The sequence below is a fragment of the Papio anubis genome, unplaced genomic scaffold (assembly GCF_008728515.1).
Source record: "Papio anubis isolate 15944 unplaced genomic scaffold, Panubis1.0 scaffold66, whole genome shotgun sequence".
NCBI classification, from domain to species: Eukaryota; Metazoa; Chordata; class Mammalia; order Primates; family Cercopithecidae; genus Papio; species Papio anubis.
The window spans coordinates 304,954-325,806 of record NW_022166823.1 but is presented as its reverse complement, the minus strand read 5'-3'; the positions used below and the strand labels follow the sequence as shown (position 1 = coordinate 325,806).

Sequence of the window (20,853 nt, the reverse complement as noted above, 5' to 3'; positions counted from 1 at the left end):
GAAACCCCATCTTTACTAAAAATACAAAAATTAACTGGGCATGGTGGTGCATGCCTGTAGTCCCAACTATTTGGGAGGCTGAGGCATGAGAATCACTTGAACTCAGGAGGCAGAGGTTGCAGTGAGCTGAGATCACACTACTGCCCTCCAGCTTGGGTGACAGTGAGACCCTGTCTCAAAATGGAAACAAAACCAAAACAGGTATGCTACAAAAACGTCAAACAGAAAAGAAGGCATTAATCGAGAGACCTAGGAACAAAAAACATAAGCCATGTAGAAAACACATCACAAAGTGAAAGAGCAAGGCCTTTTCTAAATCGGGAATTAATTTAAATGCAAATAATTAAGCTCTCCAGTTAAAAGGCAAAAGTTGGCAGAATGGATAAAACAGCATGATCCAACTATATGCTGTCTATAAGAGACTTATTTGCAATCCAAAGACAAAAATAATGTTGAGTGAAAAAATGGAAAAAAATTATTCCATGCAGGATGTAAAAGAAGAGAACTGAGGTGACTGTATTAATATTAGACAAAAATAGACTTTAGGTAAAAACTTGACGAGAGACAAACAATGATATTATATATTGACAAAAGAGTCAATGCATCAAGAAGATATAACGGTACAGATATTACACAGCTAGTCCCCAAATATATGATGTGAAAATTGATGGAACTGAAGGGAGAAATGGATATTTCTACAATGTTTTCAGACTTCAGTGTACCACTTTCGATAATGGATAGAACAACCAGACAAAAGATCAATAAAGAATTAGAGGACTTGGAAAGACATAAACCAAACTCCTAGCAGATATATACAAAGCACCCCACCTAAAATCAGCAGAATACACATTTTTCTCAAGTGGTCACGAAACATTTTCTGGGATAGATCATACATTATGGCGCAAAACAGGTCTCAATAAAAATAAAAAAAATCACGTATCAACAGAAAGATAAAGTCATATGAAATGTTCTCAGGTCACAAAAAAATGAAACGGGGAAATCAGTAATGAGAAAAACTGGAAAATTCACAAATGTGTGGAAATTAAACAGCACCCTCATAAAAACCAGTGGGGAGAGAAGTTACAGGGACGTTAGAAAATACTTTGAGATGAAAACAAAACATGATTCAGAATTCCTTTGGTACTAAAATAATAACAAAATTCTGCTGACTGAACTAAAAAAATTGTAGTAGAAAATATCGAAGACAGTTTCCTACCCATCCTATACACAATACCCACCCCCTATAACTTAAATAAAACAGAACAACTTTCTCCTTTCTAGAGAAAACCACATTGGAAAGAAAGTCTCTGCAAGAAGTCTTGATACACGTGCTTTTACAAGGCTGTTAGATAATTACTTCGTTTTGGATTCCACATTGACTTGATGTGTTGATGATCATTCTATTGTATTTATCATCTCAAGAGCAAGCTGAGTGGATATAAAAAAATATAAGTTGAAATAAGAAGCATTTTCAAGATATAATTTAGGTGTTTTTTTTGCAAATTACAATACAGTTGGCCCTTGAACAACACAGGTTTAAACTGCACGGGTCCACTTACATGTGAAAAAGCTCACAGATAAGCCATGTAGCCTAGAAATATCAAACAATTAAGAAAAATTTAGGTATATCATGAATGCATAAAATATATGTAGATATTAGTCTATTTTATCACTTACTACCATAAAATATATATGAATTTATTATAAAAAGGTAAAACTTATCAAAACTTACACACACAAACACAGACTGTACATTCACAGTGAGGAGAAATGTAAAACAAAGATGCAATATTAAATCAAAACTGCATAAAGTTAACTGTAGTACATGCTGCACTACTGTAATAATTTAATAGCTATCTCCTGTCACTATTGTGGTGAGCTCATGTGTGTGAATATCTGCTTAAAATTCCAAGTGATGCTAATCATCTCAAAATGAGCAGTTCATCTCTCCAGTAAATTGTATATTACAGTAAAAAGTGATCTCATGGTTTCCTCTTATTTCTTATTATGTTTAGTGCAATACCATAAATCTTGAATAATACCATGGGACCTATGTGAACTGCCACTAGTGATGTTGGAAGTGCTCCTAAGATGCATAGAAAAGTCATGACATTATAAAAGTTGGATTGCTTGTTATGTACTGTAAATTGAGGTCTGAAGCTGCAGTTGCCTGCTATTTCAGAAAGACAGTTTCTTAAACAGATGGTGTAAACTTACAGTATCAATACAGTACAGTACTGTAAATGTATTTTCTCTTTCTCTTGATTTTCTTTTTCTTCTTCTTTTTTTATTTTTAGATGGAGTCTCGCTCTGTCGCTCAGGCTGGAGTGCAGTGGCACAATATTAGCTCACTGCAACCTCTGCCTCCCGGGTTCAAGCAATTCTCCTGCCTCAGCCTCTGGAGTAGCTGGGATTACAGGCATATGCCACCAAGCCCAGGTAATTTTTGTATTTTTAGTAGAGATGGGGTTTCACCATGTTGGCCAGGCTGGTCTCAAACTGCTGACCTCGTGATCTGCCCCTCCTTGGCCACCCAAAATGCTAGGATTACAGGCATGAGCCACTGCACCTGGCTCCTCTTGATTTTCTTAGTAACATTTTCTTTTCTCTAGCTTATTTCATTGTAAGAATACAGTATATAATACATGGAACCTACAAAATATGTTTTAATTGTTTATGTTATCTATAAGGATTCTGTTTAATAGTAGGCTATTAGCTGTTTTTTTGAGAGTCAAAAGTTTTACGTGCATTCTTTTTAACTTTTTTTTTTTTTTTTTTTAAGGTTAGTCAAGTGAAGCAGTTGGAGTGAAGAAGGAACAAAGAAATCTGGAACTGGTTGTGATCACCAGTTGTAACACTACTGCACCCAAACCAGCCTATAGATGCATTTTTGACTGTGTGATGGGGGTGACTGTCCCAATCCCAGAGTTGTTCAAGGGTTGACTGCATTAATTCTTCCAATCAATAAATATGGAATATCTTTCCATTTTTCTGTGTCGTCTTCAATTTCTTTCATCAGTGTTTTATAGTTATCAACCTGGAGTTCTTTCACTTCCTTGGTTAAGTGTAGTCCTAGGTATAATTTTTTTGTAGTGTTTGTAAATGGAATAGTTTCTTGATTTCTTATTTTAGATAGTTCACTGTTAGCATATTTCCTTCACTTCCCTGCCAGCTCCTTTCATTTGCCAAAAATCCCTGTATTTCAAAGTGATCAATTAAACCCAACAAAAATGAGAAAATTTTGTTGTTCTGTGACCCGATCAAAGGTTACTTTTCCTTCCTGTGAGTCTTTAACATCTTTGAATCGCTCATGATAGATATCATTGTCTAGATATATCCAGGCACATGTAAAGAATGCAATAAGATAAAAAAGAGTTTGAGATTCTCTGTTCACCTTTCTCTCTATACAGCCACATTTACTTCATTTTTTAATTTTCTTTTTTCTTTTCTTTTTTTTTTTTTTGCCTCTCCACTCTTTGAAACAGCCACATTTAACTTTCCAGTCACACTTAGTTGTAGTGTCACTTTAGAAAGGAAACAAAGAAAACAGAACAGGGAAGGAACAGAAAAATAAAGGTCAAGCGCTAATAGCCCCTGAGAACAGTTAACTGAATCCACTAACATACTTAAAAATAAATAAATAATTTAAAGTGGCAAGGTCTGCCTTGCGGAAGATTTTAGGAAGCGTAGTGCGTGAGAAACAGGTAGCTAAGACTACTTCCGTTTGGCGGGGCGGGACGGTAGCCTGTTTCCGCTCGGGCATTCTGGGAAGTGTAGTGCAGGAGTCGTTGCAACCTTGTGCACTTCCGCTGCAGGAGGGCGAGGCAGCCGTCATCAATCCCCTCTGGGAGGTGAGTCAGCGCGGAACCTCTGCATCTACAGCGAGCTTTCCTGGCCTGGGCGTGGGACTCGCAGGTGCCTGCCTTCGCCCTCAGTAAAGAGAAGCTACAGAGGGCGGGGTCGATGTTTTGCTTGCTCTTTGCTTTTAGGGCGGTGCATGGGTCTCCAATTTGGGAATGGCTCCTGGTCGCACGTCTGGTTTGAGGGTGTCCTGGGCGCTCAAGTTCCCTGGTTTTCCCCACCTTCCACACGCTCTGCCGCCTTCTGGCAATATAATCTTGGCATATAATTTCTCCGTTTCTCCTCTGTAAAGTGAATTTCATAGTAGTACCTATCTGGTAGGAGTTTCGTGAGATTTACGTAAGATAGATGTAAAAATGCTTAGGACCGATCCTGGCACACACTGAAAAGGTGGCTGGTTGTTGCCAATCTCTTATTTCTTCCCGGAGAGGAGAGGCGTTCAGTCTCTGAAAGTTTCTGTGAGCCCGCGGTGGGTTCTGAGCTCCAGGTGCAGCGCCACTCACCCTTCTCTGATCCTTGCACTCCGCGGGGCTGTTCCTGGCTTCCTAACGGGGGGAGGGGGGCGTCAATTTTCTCTCCATCTTTTTTATTTTTCCTTCTCCTTTAAGGCATGAGTGTGTCTCACCTCCATGTGGTGCCTGGGGATGTCCACTGTCATTCATCCTGGACCAGAAACACAGTTTGGATATCTTCCAACCCCCTTTCCTTCCTCAGCCCTGACTAACCGGAGGGCTGCAGAGAGGAGGGTCTCGACCCCCTGACTCTTTGTAACATTGTCCCAACGTGAGAGGACTTAATACATGCTATTGCTATTTCTGCTCAGTTGGAGAACAGATTTCCTTCACTCATTAGCAATATTATTTTTCCTGCTGGGCAAAAGCTCAAATATTTATGGAATAAACGGGAGGTTGGATTAGGCATGTGTTCATGAATGAGTAATAATTGTTAATACAATGAGTGCCAGGGTCTCTTCTATAGGCTTTACATGCATTCATTAGCTTAATCTTCATAACAATGATAATATTATCATTCCTATTTTACAGATGACAACACTGATGGGTAAAATATTTATCTTCCCAAAGTAAAACAACAGGAAAGCGCCTGAACTGGGAGTTTGAGCTCAGGCAGAGTGGGTTCTTGACCTTTGTGCCACACTCTCCTTCAGCCCTGAGAAATGTCAGTCCCATGGGGGTGCAGTGGCTCATGCCTGTAATCCCAACACTTTGGAAGGCTGAGGCGGGAGGGTGGCTTGAGCCCAGGAGTTCAACACCAGCCTGGGCAACATAGTGAGACTCCATCTCTACAAAAAAAATTAAAAAATTAGCTGGATGTGGTGGTGCACACCTGTGGTCCCAGCTACTCGGGAGGCTGAGGTAGGAGGATCGCTTAAGCCCAGGAGGCAGAAGTTGCAGTGAGCTGAGATCATGCCACTGCACTCCAGCCTGGAAAAGAGAATGAAAGTGTGTCTCAAAAAAATTAAAAATAAAAATAAAAAGAGGAAAAGAAATGGTTTCACAGCTTAGGCAATGACTGGGAGATGCTCAAGAGTAATAATCAAAGAAAAAATTTTTAAAGGATTTGCAGGGAAGAACTCTGAGGAGATGACATTTGAGTAAATACCTGACACTGCTATTAAAATAAATAAATAGATAGGGTTTACATTATCCACAATCTATGACCCTTTTATGAATGATTTCACTTTTTTTTTTTTTTTTGAGACGGAGTCTCACTCTGTCGCCCAGGCTGGAGTGCAGTGGCCGGATCTCAGCTCACTGCAAGCTCCGCCTCCTGGGTTCACGTCATTCTCCTGGCTCAGCCTCCCGAGTAGCTGGGACTACAGGCGCCCGCCACCTTGCCCAGCTAGTTTTTTGTATTTTTTAGTAGAGATGGGGTTTCACCGTGTTAGCCAGGATGGTCTCGATCTCCTGACCTCATGATCCGCCCGTCTCGGCCTCCTAAAGTGCTGGGATTACAGGCGTGAGCCACTGCGCCCGGCTTAATGATTTCACTTTGAAGGATGACCTTGATGTTAATTGAGCAAAGCAAATGAAATTAAAAAGCAAGAAGAAATTGACAGATAAAGTTCATCTTCTCCTCCTCCCAATTAGGAATAGTCTCAGAATTTTGTAGCTCAAGAGAATCTTGGAGATCAATTAGTACAATCCTTGTCTGTGTGTCATTCTTTGATTCCGTGTGCATCAAATACTCACTATACTCTAGGTGCTTGGGATAAAAAGATGAGTAATTGTTCATTATCTCACAGGCAAAACAGATGCTTGATTTACTAATTATACCCCAAATGCCCCAGCTACTCAGAATGCTTCCAAGAGGAGGGATTACAGAGAAGGACAGGGAAGCTGGTCCTCTCTGGAGGCAGAGTGGCAGGAGCAAAGGCACGAGAGGACTTGACAACCTAGGAATGAACAAAGTCTGGAAATTCAGGCCTAGAAAAGTGGCCCTGGTACATATAGTGAGCAGAGCTGAGCCAGGCACTCCAGACCCCATTTGCTTTTTTCTACTAAATGTTGTGAAATGTCAAGTCTTGCAAAATCCTGTTACTGAGCAGAGCAGGAGGGTGCAGGGAAATATAGGACCAGAACAAAGGGAATTGGATGTTAAGAATTGATCTCTCCCTAGCTTTGAGAAGAGAATACATTGCTCTTTTCCCTACTAGAGTGTTTCTGCCTGAAGTAGGAGGACCCGTGAACGGGAGTAGCTATCTGTATTGAACGCTATCTTGTATATACTCACTGAAACCTCTTAATAACCCTACGAAGTAGATGCTGTTGTTGTCCTCACTTTATGGGCAAGGAAACAGGCACAAAGAGCTAGTACGTCAGAAGAGTCAATTAGGATATTAGGTTCCTCATCATCTGGCTCCAGTATCTCTCAGCAGATCATTTTCAGCAGTTCACACCCTCCAACTCCCCTTTCTCTGATCTCTAAGACATGACTCCTTCCATGTCTTCATATTTCTGATTAGAGAAGGAGACACGATTAAGAGACAGGCTCCGGACTCAGCTGGATTTAGATGCAGTCTCACCTCACCAGCTCTGTGACCTTGGGTAACTTAATCTCAGTAATCCTCAGCTTCCTCATCCACTAAATGGGAACAACAGTCATCATGTCATCACTTACTGAGAGCTTATATAATGTGCCCGACACTGAATCAAGGCTTTTCCCCACTATTTTAAAAATTGAGTCATAATTCATATACCATATAATTCACCCTTTTAAAGTGTACAATTCGGCGGCATTTAGTGTATTCACAATGTTAGGTTGTACAACCATCACTATTTTCTAATTCAAGAACATCTGTATCACCCCCAAAAGAAACCTCCTATTCCCTAGCCATCATTCTTTACTATCTCCTCTCTCAGCCTCTGGCAACTATTAATTTATTTTTTGTCTCTATGGATTAGCCTAGCCAAGACTATTTGATTTGCTCACTTAATCCCAAAAGCAACTCTGTAGATTAGGATCTATTATTAGTACTACAGTATTTTTCACTTAAGTGAGACACATACTGTCAAACTTTCATTCAAAATTAGAAAAAACAATCGCAGAGACACATTTTAAATTAGTATTTCCTTGCGACAGTGAGCATGGGAAAGGGAGATACACCACTAAGACTCTCCTGTCTACATGAAGAAAATTCATAAATATTTATACCTTTTATAAAACTGAACACTGATATCAATTAAATATTACAGGACAACAAAGTAGTAAGTAATGTAGCCAATCAGAATTATAGACTTTTCAGAGGTAAAGGTGAATTTCATAAGATAAAGCATTGTACAGTCTTTGAAATCTGGATGTTATAAAAGATTCTTTTGTTGGAAATGATGGCAAAAGACATTTGTAACAACAATTTTATGATGCATAATATCATCTGCTTTTGTGCAACTACAGGGAAATCATTTATAAGAGTTTCCATCTGTTCACACATTTGACCCTTATAATAATCTTGCAAGAAAGCACTATTTTTCTCATTTGCAGGTGACGGATTTGAGGAATGGGGAGGTTAATGAGCTTAAAGAGTTAGTAGCCAAGCCAGGATTTGACCCCAGACCTTGTGACCCCAGAATCCACTTTTGTAGCAAGTACATTCTGCTGCCTTTCATTTCCCACAGTGTCCAGTATGAGAATGATAACCCTGGAAACTACAAAGGGCTCTTATGTTAGGCTTGCTACTTAGAATCGGGCAGGTTGTTTACTGCAGAAGGGCCCCTGGCTGAGCGGCTAGTGATATGTGCTGAAGAAAGGGTCTTTTTTTTTTTTTTTTGAGACAAAGTTTGGCTGTACTGCCTAGGCTGGAGTACAGTGGCACCATCTTGGCTCACTGCAACCTCCACCTTCCAGGCTCGAGCCATCCTCCCACTTCAGCCTCCAGAGTAACTGGGATTACAGGTGTGTGCCACCACACCCGGCTAATTTTTGTATTTTTTTGTAGAGATGGGGTTTCGTCATGTTGCCCAGGCTAGTCTCGAACTCCTGAGGTCAAGCAATCTGCCTGCCTCGGCCTCCCAAAGTGCTGGGATTACAGGTGTGAGCCACCATGCTCGGCCACCTTTTAAAAATTCACCCAGAACGGCCATGTGGGCTATGTCCTATTTCTCATGGCTTCTTTCTTTTCCCAGTTCTGCCTTCGCAGGACCCTGCCCTTCCCTAGAAGGAGCAGGAGAAAATGACCAAGTTTCGGGTGAGTTGAGTTTTGATTTTTATCTCTTAAAATGACATCTCTTTCCCTCAAAGATTAGACACTTTTTTTTCCTCTTCCTTGAGAAAGATAAAGGAGGAAAACTGGTATTTGGGATCTGCTAGTTACTTGATTGTCGATTGGTTCAATTTTTTGTTTATGTCTTTAGCTTTTGTTTTGTTTTTAGTTTTGGTAGTTTTATTTTATCTTCTTTATTTCATAAGTAGTAGTACAAAAATTCATAGATATCAAAAAATGGGAGAAAACGTCCACATTACTACACTAAAATACAAATCATCTATTTCCTCCATACTACTTTATATGTATTTACATATTGTGTGTCTTATATGTATACTCATCAGTGTATTTTACAGAACTACAGTCACATTCTATATATAATTTTCTTTTTTCAGTTAATGTTATCGCTGGAGTTTTGTATGATTTAGTGTTTATGTATTTGTCTCAGAAGGGTTTTCATTTTGTGTCTAATTTTTCAGAGGCTATGAACAAACATACACAATATTGTGTCTCTAAATGTTATTTCAATTTGCAATACTTTTTCATGAGGCTTTAAAAATGCAATATTTACTTACAAAATTACATATCTCTTAAGTGGTCAGGTCAATAACAGTTGTATATCCCACTCTGACAGTTGTATAATTGCATTAGCCCACCACTCAGAACAAGATATAGGACACTTATATTACCCCAAAAAGGTCCCTCCTGTCTCTTTCAAGTTAGTTCCTTACTCCCCAGAGGCATCCTCTGTTATCCCTCAGCTGAGGCCCTAAAGTCCATTGTGTCATTCTTATACCTCTGGATCCTCATAGCTTAGCTCCCATTTATGAGTGAGAACATACGATGTTTGGTTTTCCATTCCTGAGTTACTTCATATAGAATAATAGTCTCCAATATCATCCAGCTTGCTGTGAATGCCATTAATTCATTCCTTTTTATGGCTGAGTACTATTCCATCATATATATATACACCACAGTTTCTTTTCCCTTTTTTTTTTTTTTTTTTTTTGAGACGGAGCCTAGTACTGTTGCCTGGGCTGGAGTGCAGTGGCGTGATCCTGGCTCACTGCAATCTCTGCCTCCCGGGTTCAAGCAATTCTCCTGCCTCAGCCTCCCGAGTAGCTGGGATTGCAGGCACTTTCGACCACTTTTTTGTATTTTTAGTAGAGATGGTTTCACCATGTTGGCCAGGCTGGTCTCGAACTTCTGACCTCATGATTCACCTGCCTCAGTCTCCCAAAGTGCTGGGATTACAGGCGTGAGCCACTGTGCCTGGCCACACAGTTTCGTTATCTACTCATTGATTGATGGGCATTTGGGTTGGTTCCACATTTTTGCAATTGCAAATTGTGCTACTATAAACATGCATGTGCAAACACCTTTTTCGGCATTGGTACTAAATTGACCCAACATTTCTAGGACAATTTCGTAGTATCAGTCAAGTTATAAAATACATATTCCGTGTGAGTCAAGGTTTACAGTGCTGGGGCATTTACTGTTGGAATACTTACAAATGTCACCAAATACACAGGGGTTATTTTTTAGTAGCATACACTTTTGATGTGACTGTGGAAAAGTAGTCTATGAGACTGGCATGTGGGATGGAGAAAAGGAGGAAGCTACTTAAAGTTGATTTGAGGCCTTCACAATCCAGAACATTTTCCTGCCTGTTCTTTCTACCTGCTTAGTGCTGCCTCTCTCCCAGTAGATATTGGCCATCAGATTGAGATTACATCTACTTGATGTTGTAGGAGATGGTGACATTCAAGGATGTGGCTGTGGTCTTCACCAGGGAGGAGTTGGGGTTGCTGGACCTTGCCCAGAGAAAGCTGTACCAAGATGTGATGCTGGAGAACTTCAGGAACTGGCTGTCAGTGGGTGAGCACAAGCACCTCAAATTGTAACTGAAAGTCAGCCCTCTGGACCGTCCTGCTTTCAATTATTTAAGACTTTGAGATGCTTAAAATGCTTCCCTGAACTTGGGGATGTGAATTTCCTAATTCCCCAGGGATACCTTGTCTATACTTTGTCTATTTTTCTCAAATTGCTGTTGTGAAATCTTGGTGGGCTTTGAAATCAGTTGGTGAGTTATATTGTGTTTAATGAAGTAGAAATATTATAGCTCCTTGTCAAGAACTGCACTCAGTGCAGCAAAAATTGTAAGCAGAAACAGGAAAGATGTGATCAAAGTAGACAATGGATAGGATCAGATTATCTGATCACTTGATTCAGTGATTGACACTTATGTATTTGTGTACCGGATCACAAATTAAAAGGTATTCAGATAACAGTTCATGATCACAATTTTGAAAAATACTACTTAGAGCGCATGAAAATGGTAGTGTTGGAATTAAAATTTTTGACTATAATGTATTCACTTTATATATATGCCATTTCTTTTTCACAGGCTATCACCCCTTCAAACTAGATGTGATACTACAGTTGGGAAGAGAAGACAAACTGTGGCTGACGGAGACAGAAATCCAAGGAGATGGCTGTTCAGGTGAGAACCATGCAGCTCTGAGTCTTTGCGTGGTACAACCCAGTCCTCTCCTCCTCACCACCTCCTAGGCCACCAGCCTGGCCCAAGCCCTCAGCATTCATCACCCCGGTTTACTGCAGCAGCTTGCACATGACCTTCCTCCTTTTACCTCCCTCCAGTCCATTCTCCACCTAGCAGCCAGATCTTGTAAGTCAGATCATATTGCTTCTTGGCTCAAAACCCTTCTGCAACTTCCCATCTCACTCATTAATTCCGAAATCTGTATGAGCCTTCAGGGTCCTATGTGACCTGGCCACCCACTCCCTGTGAATTTATTTTCTATCCTTTGCCTTTCACTCCTTTCCAGCCACACAAGACTGCTGTGTGTTTCTTATACATGCCCAGTGTGCTTTTGTTTTTTATGTTTTTTTAAAGACGGGTCTCATTCTGTGGCCCAGGCTGAAGTGCAGTGGTGCAATCATGGTTCACTGCAGCCTCGACCTCCCGGGCTCAATTGATCTTCTCACCTCAGCCTCCTGAGTAGCTGGAATGGGACTACAGGCACATGCCACTAAACCAGGCTAATTTTAAAAATACATACATATATTTTATATATATATGTATGTATTTTTTTGGTAGAGATGAGGTCTTACCATGTTACCAGGCTGGTTTCAAACTCCTGAGCTCAAGCAATCCTCCCACCTCAGCCTCCCAAAGTGTTAGGATTACAGGCGTGAGCCACTGTGCCTGGCCTGCATGTATTTCTCTCTACCTGAAGCCCTGCTGTTCTGTCTGCATGGGATGTTCTTACCTCATACATCCTCTTGGCTCCCTACCTACTTCCTTTGTATCTGGTCAGATGTCATCTCATCATAGAAACATCACAGAAACCTGCTTTGACTACCCTGTTTAAAATACCTATCCTTGGTTGGGCGAGATGGCTCATCCCTGTAATCTCAGCACTTTGGGAAGCCAAGGTGGGAGGATCACTTGAGGCCAAGAGTTTAAGACCAGCCTGGACAACACAGCGAGACCCCACCTCTACAACAAATAAAAAAATTAGCTCGCAGTGAGCTATAATTGTGCCACTGCACTGTAGCCTGGGTGACAGAACAAGACCCTGTCTCAAAAATAAATAAAATAAATAAATAAATACATTTAATTAAATACCCATCTCTTTATTCTGCCTTTGTGATTAACCATCAATCACCAGCTGACATATTCATGTATTATATTTTGTTTACTTTTTTATGGTCTCTTTCCCCACTACAGTGTAACTTCTTGAGTGTAAGAATTTTACCTGTTTTCTTTTCATTTTTCTTTTTCTTTTCTTAGAGATGGGGGTCTGGCTTTTTCACCTAGGCTAGAGTGCAGTGATACAATCATAGCTTGCTGCAGCTCAAACTCCTGGGCCGGGACTACAGGAGTACACTACTGTGCCCAACACTAATTTTACCTGTTTTAAAATTGCTGATCCTTATTGCCTTTCATAGGCTTGGCACATAGTACACGTTCATTCAATATTTGTTGAATGAGTAACTGAATGGGTTAATGGACTGATGTCAGTAACGTCAGTTAATGGATGAAGGATAGGTGTTTTCATTTGAATAGTAGTGAAATGGCTCCCTCACAGCTCTCCCTAACCTGTGTTATCTGCGTGACCTTTGGTGAGAGTTGCCTTATCCATACACCCAGGGACAACCTCCCTGCGCTGCTTTCACCCCTCTCTTTCTATTCTTTCTCTTCCTTATTTCATTCCCCCTTTTCTTCACTCCTTCCTTCATTTATCTTTAATTTGAATATACATCATAAATACCTAAAATATACGAATTAAAGTCATTCCTACTTGACTTTACCCACCAAAACCCAAAACTAAATCAAACAAACAAAAAAGCAAACCAAAAACCCAGGAGAATCTCTCTGCTTAGCTGAGAGAGACAGACCCTGGATTTTGGAAGTAGCTGGGGTAGTAAAATCTTTTCAATCTTCTTATCTTTTATTTTCTTGTATCTCCATGCTGCATGAAAGTTTACTGCATTGCAGTCAGGAATGCTGGATGCTGACTTCTTTGGCTGACTGCCTCATTTTTAAAAATTTTCTTTTTTTTGTTTCTGACTGCCTCATTTTTGTGTACAAACCTAAACTTGGGAATTTGATCCCAGTTATTGCCATTGTCCTTTTTTTTTTTTTCTTAATAGGTAGCTTCCCAACTTCTTCTTTGCCTCCTTGAGCAAATCTTTACTTTTTTTTCTTTTTTTTTTGAGATGGAGTCTTGCTCTGTCGCCAGGTTAGAGTGCAGTGGCACAATCTCGGCTTACTGCAACCTCTGCCTCTCAGGTTCAAGCGATTCTCCTACCTCAGCCTCCCAAGTAGTGGGGACTATAGGAGCACGCCACCACACCCAGCTAATTTTCGTATTTTTAGTAGAGATGGAGTTTCACCATGTTGGCCAGGATGGTCTCCATCTCTTGACCTTGTGATCTGCCTGCTTTGGCCTCCCAAAGTGCTGGGATTATAGGCATGAGCCACCATGCCCAGCCACAAATCTTTATTTTTTTTTTTAATTTTTGGCCAAATTTTTATTGAAATATATACAGAAAACTGTACAAATTATAAGTGTATAGCTCCCTAAATTTTCAGAAAGTAAAATGGCTTGTTTTACAGTTCTTTTTTACTGAGTTAAAATTTACATGTGCACACCTTAAGTGTGCAATTGGATGAGTTTTGACAAAAGGATATAACTATGTAACTTACAGCCCTTGGAAAACTGAACAAATCTGACAGTGTATTCTACCCTCACCTCTCTTCAGAGTGAACATCAGAATTTTTCAGGGTTTCACACTCTGCCTGTCCATCTAGGTACCCAGCTCCACCTACACAAAATATTCCTGAGGTCTATTTTCACTGGACAGAAGTACAAATTAAAGGGCATCTTCTCCCTCAAGGATCAATAAAACAAAACCTCACAGAGAAGGGTGCTGAGTGGATCTCACTGTCTTTACTTCTCCTGGAGAAAGTTCACCGGCAGGGAATAAAGAGGTGTCATTAAAGGACTATTTCAGCACATAGTTACTCTTCTGACGTATGTTCAGCCTAGTTATAATTTTTATGACACCTATGTTAGTCATCAATTATTGTATAACAAATTACTGTAAAACTTAGCACCTTGGCCAGATGCGGTGGCTCACACCTGTAATCCCAGCACTTTAGGAGGCTGAGGCAGGCAGATCACCTGAGGTCAGGAGTTCGAGACCAGCCTGGCCAACATGGTGAAACCCCATCTCTACTAAAAATACACACACACACACACAAATTAGCCAGGTGTGGTGGCGGCTGCCTGTAATCCCAACTACTGGGGAGGCTGAGGCAGGAGAATCACTTGAACCCTGAAGGCAGAGGTTGCATTGAGCTGATATCATACCATTGCACTCCAGCCTTGGGAACACGAGCGAAACTTCGTCTCAAAACAAAACAAAAACCTTAGCACCTTAAAACAACGAACACTGGTTTACAGTTTCTGTGGGTTAGGCATACGGGAGCAGCTTAGCTGAGGGGTTCTCGCTCAGGATCTCAAAAAGCTGTTGTCAAAGAGTGACGCAGCTGCAGTCCCCGGAAGGCTTGACTGGGACTGAAGGACCTGCTTCCAAGGTGGGCTCGTTCACATGGCTGTGGCAGGAGGCCTCGCATCCTTGCTAAGTGAGCCGTTCCCTAGGCTGCTGAAGTGTCCTCAAAACATGGCAGCTGGTTTCCCCCAGACCCAGTGATTCAGGAGAGTGGAAGATAGAAGCGCAGTGTTTTTATGACCTAGCATCAGAAGTGACAGATCATCACTTCTGCCATATTCTATTGGTTTCACAGACCAAGCTTGATACAGTGTGGGAGGGGACTTCAAAAGGGAGTGGATTGCAACGGGGAGTGATCACTGGGGACCATCTTGTATTAGCCATTTAGGTTTATCAGAAAAGTCAGTCAAACCAAGTGGCAACAATTTTCAATGCCTTTACTCTCCTATAGGGTGTGTCAGCTATGGGAATATGTTTTCTCATTTTTTTTCACTTATCATGTTCACTAATTGAATATTATATACTTAGAACCTCATTGAAAAGAAGGAGAATTCTCCCAAATCTAGCTCATCAAATGTATATTTTAAGGACTAAATTAAGGAAATAATGGTACTATCTTATGGGTTCATTCTCAAGACAGAGAAGATATTTTTCTATATTCTCTTCACTTTTGCCAAAGATGTCCCCTCTTTCTCTGAGAATTCTTGGCATCACTTAACAATCCACTTATAAATGCTGAAGGAGAGATTCAGGCTTTTCTAACCATTTTGGACTTTTTATCATATACAGATGCAGGTTGTACAATGTAACCATGATTCTGAGGCTTACATATAGCCAGGATTTTGTAGATTTTATACATCTGCCATGGAAAAGAGGAGAGGATTTTTAAGTGATTATTCTTATGGACAAGGAGGTAAAGTTACTCTTCTATAACATCTTTCTAGGACATCTTTTTGTTGCTCTGTATGTGTATTTGACCACATACATAAGTCTTGGTATTGGCCAGGCATGGTGGCTCACACCTGTAATCCTAGCACTTTGGGAGGCCAAGGCAGGCAGATGACTTGAGGTCAGGAGTTCAAGACCAGCCTGGCCAACATGGTGAAACCCTGTCTCTACTAAAAATACAAAAAAATTAATGGGGTGTGGTGGCATGCACTTGTAGTCCCAGCTCCTCCAGAGGCTGAGGCGGGAGAATCACTTGAACCCCAGTGGTGGAGGTTTCAGTAAGCCGAGATCATGCCACCACACTCCAGCCTGGGTGACAGAGTGAGATTCCGTCTCAAAAAAAGAAAAAAACAAACAAAAACAAAACAATCTTGGTATAGCTCTAAATGAGTCTCATTAACATTTTGTATATAGAAACCAGCCTTTTTTGTTCCCATAGGCATGAAAAAAACCAATGATAGGCCGGGCACGGTGGCTTGTAATCCCAGCACTTTGGGAGGCCAAGGCGGGCAGATTATGAGGTCAGGAGATCGAGACCATCCTGGCTAACACAGTGAAACCCCATCTCTACTAAAAATACAAAAAAAAGAGCTGGGCATGGTGGCGGTTGCCTGTAGTCCCAGCTACTCGGGAGGCTGACACAAGAGAATGGCGTGAACCCAGGAGGCAGAGCTTGCAGTGAGCCGAGATCACACCATTGCACTCCAGCCTGGGTGACAGAGCATGACTCCGTCTCAAAAAAAAAAAAGAAAAAAAAAAAAAAAACCCAATGATAAAGTCAAGCTGAATTCTCCACTGGTTTATTAAGGTTTCCCAGTGTGGTCAACCTGTGAAATGTTTTTTATTTCTGAACAAATATTCACTTGTCTTCATTTTCATTTCTGAGTTCTCTTTATCATTCCAGGACACAGGAATCAAAATGAGATAGATATCCTTCAAGAAGTAAGATTAAGATTCCTTTCATATGAAGAACTTATATGCTGGCAAATATGGGAACAATTTACAAGTAAATTAACCAGTAATCAAGACTTCATAATAAATCTTCAAGGCCAGAGGTCCAAGTTGCTAAAACAAGGTGATTCCCCCTGTCAGGTGTGGACAGGAGAATCTATTCAGGTCTCTGAAGATGAGAACTATACAATAAAGGGGCAAGGGGAGAGTTCAAATAGCATCAAAAATCAAGAGCTTCCAATGAGGACCACCTGGGATTTCTGGAGGAAAATGTATCTGAGAGAACCACAGAATTATCAGAGTAGGTGTCAGCAAATTGATGTAAAAAATAATCTCTGTAAATGTGACCATTGTGTTACGCAAAGGATTGCTTATCAACATGATGGTCATGGAGTACACAAAAGAGAGAAAGCTTTTAGCCACAATAATTGTGGAAAAGACTGTGTGAAGGAATCATCCCAACATAGCGTAATCCAATCAGGAAAGCAAACCTCTAATGAGAATGAAAAAGGCTTCAGTGTTAGCTCTAATCTTGAACTTCACCAGCAACTACACTTAGAAGACAAGCCTCAGGTAAGTGTCGAGTATGGGAAGGGCATAGGTTACAGCTCAGGGCTTCCCAGGCATCAATGTGTCCACATAGGAGAGAAATGCTATCAGAATGGTGACAGTGGTGAGGGCTTCAGTCAGGGCTCACATGTGCAACCTCATCAGAGAGTCAGCACAGGAGAGAACCTCTACAGATGTCAGGTATGTGCCCAGAGCTTCAACCAGAACTCCTGTCTTCCCTCCCATGAGCTTACTCACCCGGGAGAGAAGTTGTGTACATGTGGCACGTGTGGGAAGGGCTTCCATCATAGCTTAGATTTTGACATTCACTGTGTAGATAGTGCTGGAGAGAGAGCCTGTAAATGTGATGTATATGATAAAGGCTTCAGTCAGACATCACAACTTCAAGCCCATCAGAGAGGTCACTCTAGAGAGAAGACATACAAATGGGAAGTAAGTGACAGGATATTTAATAGGAATTCTGGTCTTCATCAGAGAGTTCACACTGGAGAGAAACCATATACATGTGAGGTATGTGATAAGGGCTTCAGTAAGGCCTCAAATCTTCAAGCCCATCAGAGAATCCACACTGGAGAGAAACCCTACAAATGTGATGTGTGTGATAAGAACTTCAGCCGTAATTCCCACCTTCAGGCCCATCAGAGAGTCCATACAGGAGAGAAACCCTACAAATGTGACACATGTGGGAAGGACTTCAGTCAGATCTCTCACCTTCAGGCCCATCAGAGAGTTCACACAGGAGAGAAGCCATACAAATGTGAGACATGTGGGAAGGGCTTTAGTCAGAGTTCGCATCTCCAGGACCATCAGCGAGTCCATACTAGAGAGAAACCCTACAAATGTGATGTGTGTGGGAAAGGCTTCAGTTGGAGTTCACATCTTCAAGCCCATCAGAAAGTCCACACAGGAGAGAAACCATACAAATGTGAAGAATGTGGGAAAGGCTTCATCTGGAACTCATATCTTCACGTTCATCAGAGGATCCACACGGGAGAGAAACCCTATAAATGTGGCATGTGTGGTAAGAGCTTCAGTCAGACCTCACATCTTCAAGCCCATCAGAGAGTCCATACTGGAGAGAAACCATACAAATGTTTTGTGTGTGGTAAGGGCTTTAGTAAGAGTTCATGTCTTCAGATTCATCAGAGAGTCCATGATGGTGATAAATCCATTAATCATGATGAGTGTGATAGAGGTGCTCTTCAAGAGTTAGACTTCTCATTTTCCTAGAAAATCCGCACAGCAGAGAATATTTATAAAATGTCATGTTTTAAGAATTCACGAGTGAGCTGAGTTTTTATAGTCATCTGAATTCCATTGAAGAAAACCTATTTTTTTGTATGAATATGACCAGTTTCAAGCAGAGCTCAAAATGTCACAGTTGTCAAGAGAACACAAAACAAAGAAACCCTATAAAGAATGATACAATACATTTGAATCAGAACCTTCACATTCAATAAGCAGTATGCAGGAGTGAAGACTTCAAAATGATAAGGTCAGAACTTTATCAAAAGTATAATGAGGGACATGACAAAATCTGTGTCCACTAGAATCTAAGCTCCATGCAGGAACATTGTTTGCTGCTGTATGATCATGACCTTGAACCAGTACCTAACAAGTAGTGGCTTCCCTGGAATTGTTTAATTTGATAGGAAAAATCTATCATATATAGGACATATATTTGAACATTTTAGTGAGCTCAGCCCCAATTCTTCATTATAATTGTACTGAGAAAAGGATTCTTGCAAGAAGCCTTAAAATAAATTCAAGGAAATGACATTTAATTAAAACACAGAAAACCATGCAGTCTACAATTTGAGTAATATTTTAGCAGTTGGCTTCTGTCCTCAGTTCAGCTTCATTTTTCAAGCAGTAACAGGCCAAAATTTCTATCTGATCATTTAAGACTTTTTCCATACAGTGTACAGCTGTGCTGTTTTTTTGGTGGGGGCTTTTACTATCTTTCTTTCTGGGAGCTTTTGTGACAGAAACAGACTGAATGAAGAAAAAATTCCCAACTGGTTTTTAGTTCCATAAAGCTTCATGAGAAAGGTTTTGCAAAAAAGGGGAACATCATATGGCATGCATTTTAGATGTTAGACTAACCTGTTAAGGACACAGCATTTTGGACAACACCCCACACTTCTCAGACACCATTACACGTTATGCAGTGTGTAATGATCAAATCATAGTAATTGGATGAAGGGTTTACTCAGGTGTATTATTTAGTGGAGGTGGCAGAAAGTTTCCCACTGGTTTTTTTTGTCCTGAACCTTACCTTCCAGGACAATGAGTACTTAAGTTCCATGATATCTTGTTTCATGCTACCATCAGAAATACAGGGCCAATAAATGAAAAAGAAAAAATAAATAAAAAAGATAAAAACAAAAAAAGAAATACAGGGCCAATAATGCTCTGCTTTGTCACCACCAGATTACTAGGGTGGGCTGCTGGAGCTCATGGTTGTTTAAATCAAGATGTTTTCAATTGTGAGAAATAGAAAATCACACTCCAACTAGCTGGAACAAAATTTATTGGCATGCATAATTAAAAAGAAGAGGCTGGGCACGGTAGCTTATGCCTGTAATCCCAGCACTTTGGGAGGCTGAGGCGGGTGGATCACGAGGTCAGGAGTTCGAGACCAGCCTGGTCAACATGGTGAAACCCCATCTCTACTAAAAATACAAAAATTAGTCGAGTGTGATGGCGGGTGCCTGTAATCCCAGCTACTCAAGAGTCTGAGGCAGGAGAATCGCTTGAACCCGGGAGGCGGAGGTTGCCATAAGCCGAGATGGCACCATTGTACTCCAGCCCAGGTGACCAGTGTGAGACTCCATCTCAAACAAAACAAAACAAACAACAAAAAGAATACAGGTAGGACAGGACTAGGTTTGGTTGAAATAGGGCTCTGGGTCAATTCTGTAATTCCCTCACCTCTGCCCTTCTGGTTGAGTTGATTCCCATATTTGTTCATTCCAACCTACTGAGGAAATTTACTTAAAGAAAAAATGCTCAGTTAACATTCTCATATCACACTCCCTTTTCTGTGCACTTCTAAAGCAGCTATTTTCTGAACCTCTTTTTGCTCTTAGTCATGTAGAGACTTTTCATTTTCCTAAATACATCATATCTAAATAAATATTCATAGCGGTACTGTGGGTTATGGTTTGCCATTTGAACCATGCATCAACCTTCTGGAGAATCTTTTAAAGTATACACATTTTTCCAGAGTAGAATTAATATTTTTTTCTAAAAATAAACACTTGAAATAGTTTTTATTAATATATTAATAGTTCTATATATTTATGGGATGCATGTGATATTTTGATTTGTGCACATACAATGTATAATGATCAAATCATGGTAATTGGGATATCCATTACCTCAAACATTTATCATTTCTTTGTGTTGGGAACATTCTAAATCTTCTATTTATTTTGAAATATACAATAAATTATTAACTGTAGTTGTCCTACTGTGTTATTGATTAGATAGAATAAATAAGTTCTAGTGTTACTGACACTGTTCTATCTAATCATATTTTTGTACCCATTAACTAACCTCTCCATCTTTCCCTCACCCCTGTCCATCCCAACCTCTGATAACCACCATTCTAAATCATTTCCTCCTTGGGATCAATATTTTTAGTTCCCATATAGGAATGAGAATATGTAAAATGTGTCTTTCTATGCCTGGATGATTCCACTTAACAATATCCTCTGGTTCCATCCATGTTGCTACAAATGACAGGAGAAAGAAAA

The 20,853-nt window shown here is 40.5% G+C and overlaps 1 protein-coding gene and 1 long non-coding RNA gene across 2 annotated transcripts; both read left to right on the top strand.

The window, feature by feature from the left end:
* Positions 1-2,389: 2,389 nt before the first annotated feature.
* On the top strand, positions 2,390-2,986 carry LOC116273417. Its single transcript, XR_004181757.1, has 2 exons — positions 2,390-2,439; positions 2,783-2,986. It is a non-coding gene; the product is annotated as an uncharacterized LOC116273417 (long non-coding RNA).
* A 795-nt stretch (positions 2,987-3,781) lies between these two features.
* On the top strand, positions 3,782-19,719 carry LOC116273416 (zinc finger protein 233-like). The gene is given in 6 exon segments (XM_031662460.1): positions 3,782-3,851; positions 8,502-8,563; positions 10,330-10,456; positions 10,986-11,081; positions 16,476-18,218; positions 18,221-19,719. Coding segments are annotated over 5 exon segments (2,010 nt in total). The 5' UTR covers positions 3,782-3,851; positions 8,502-8,548; the 3' UTR covers positions 18,250-19,719.
* The last annotated feature ends 1,134 nt before the right edge of the window (positions 19,720-20,853 follow it).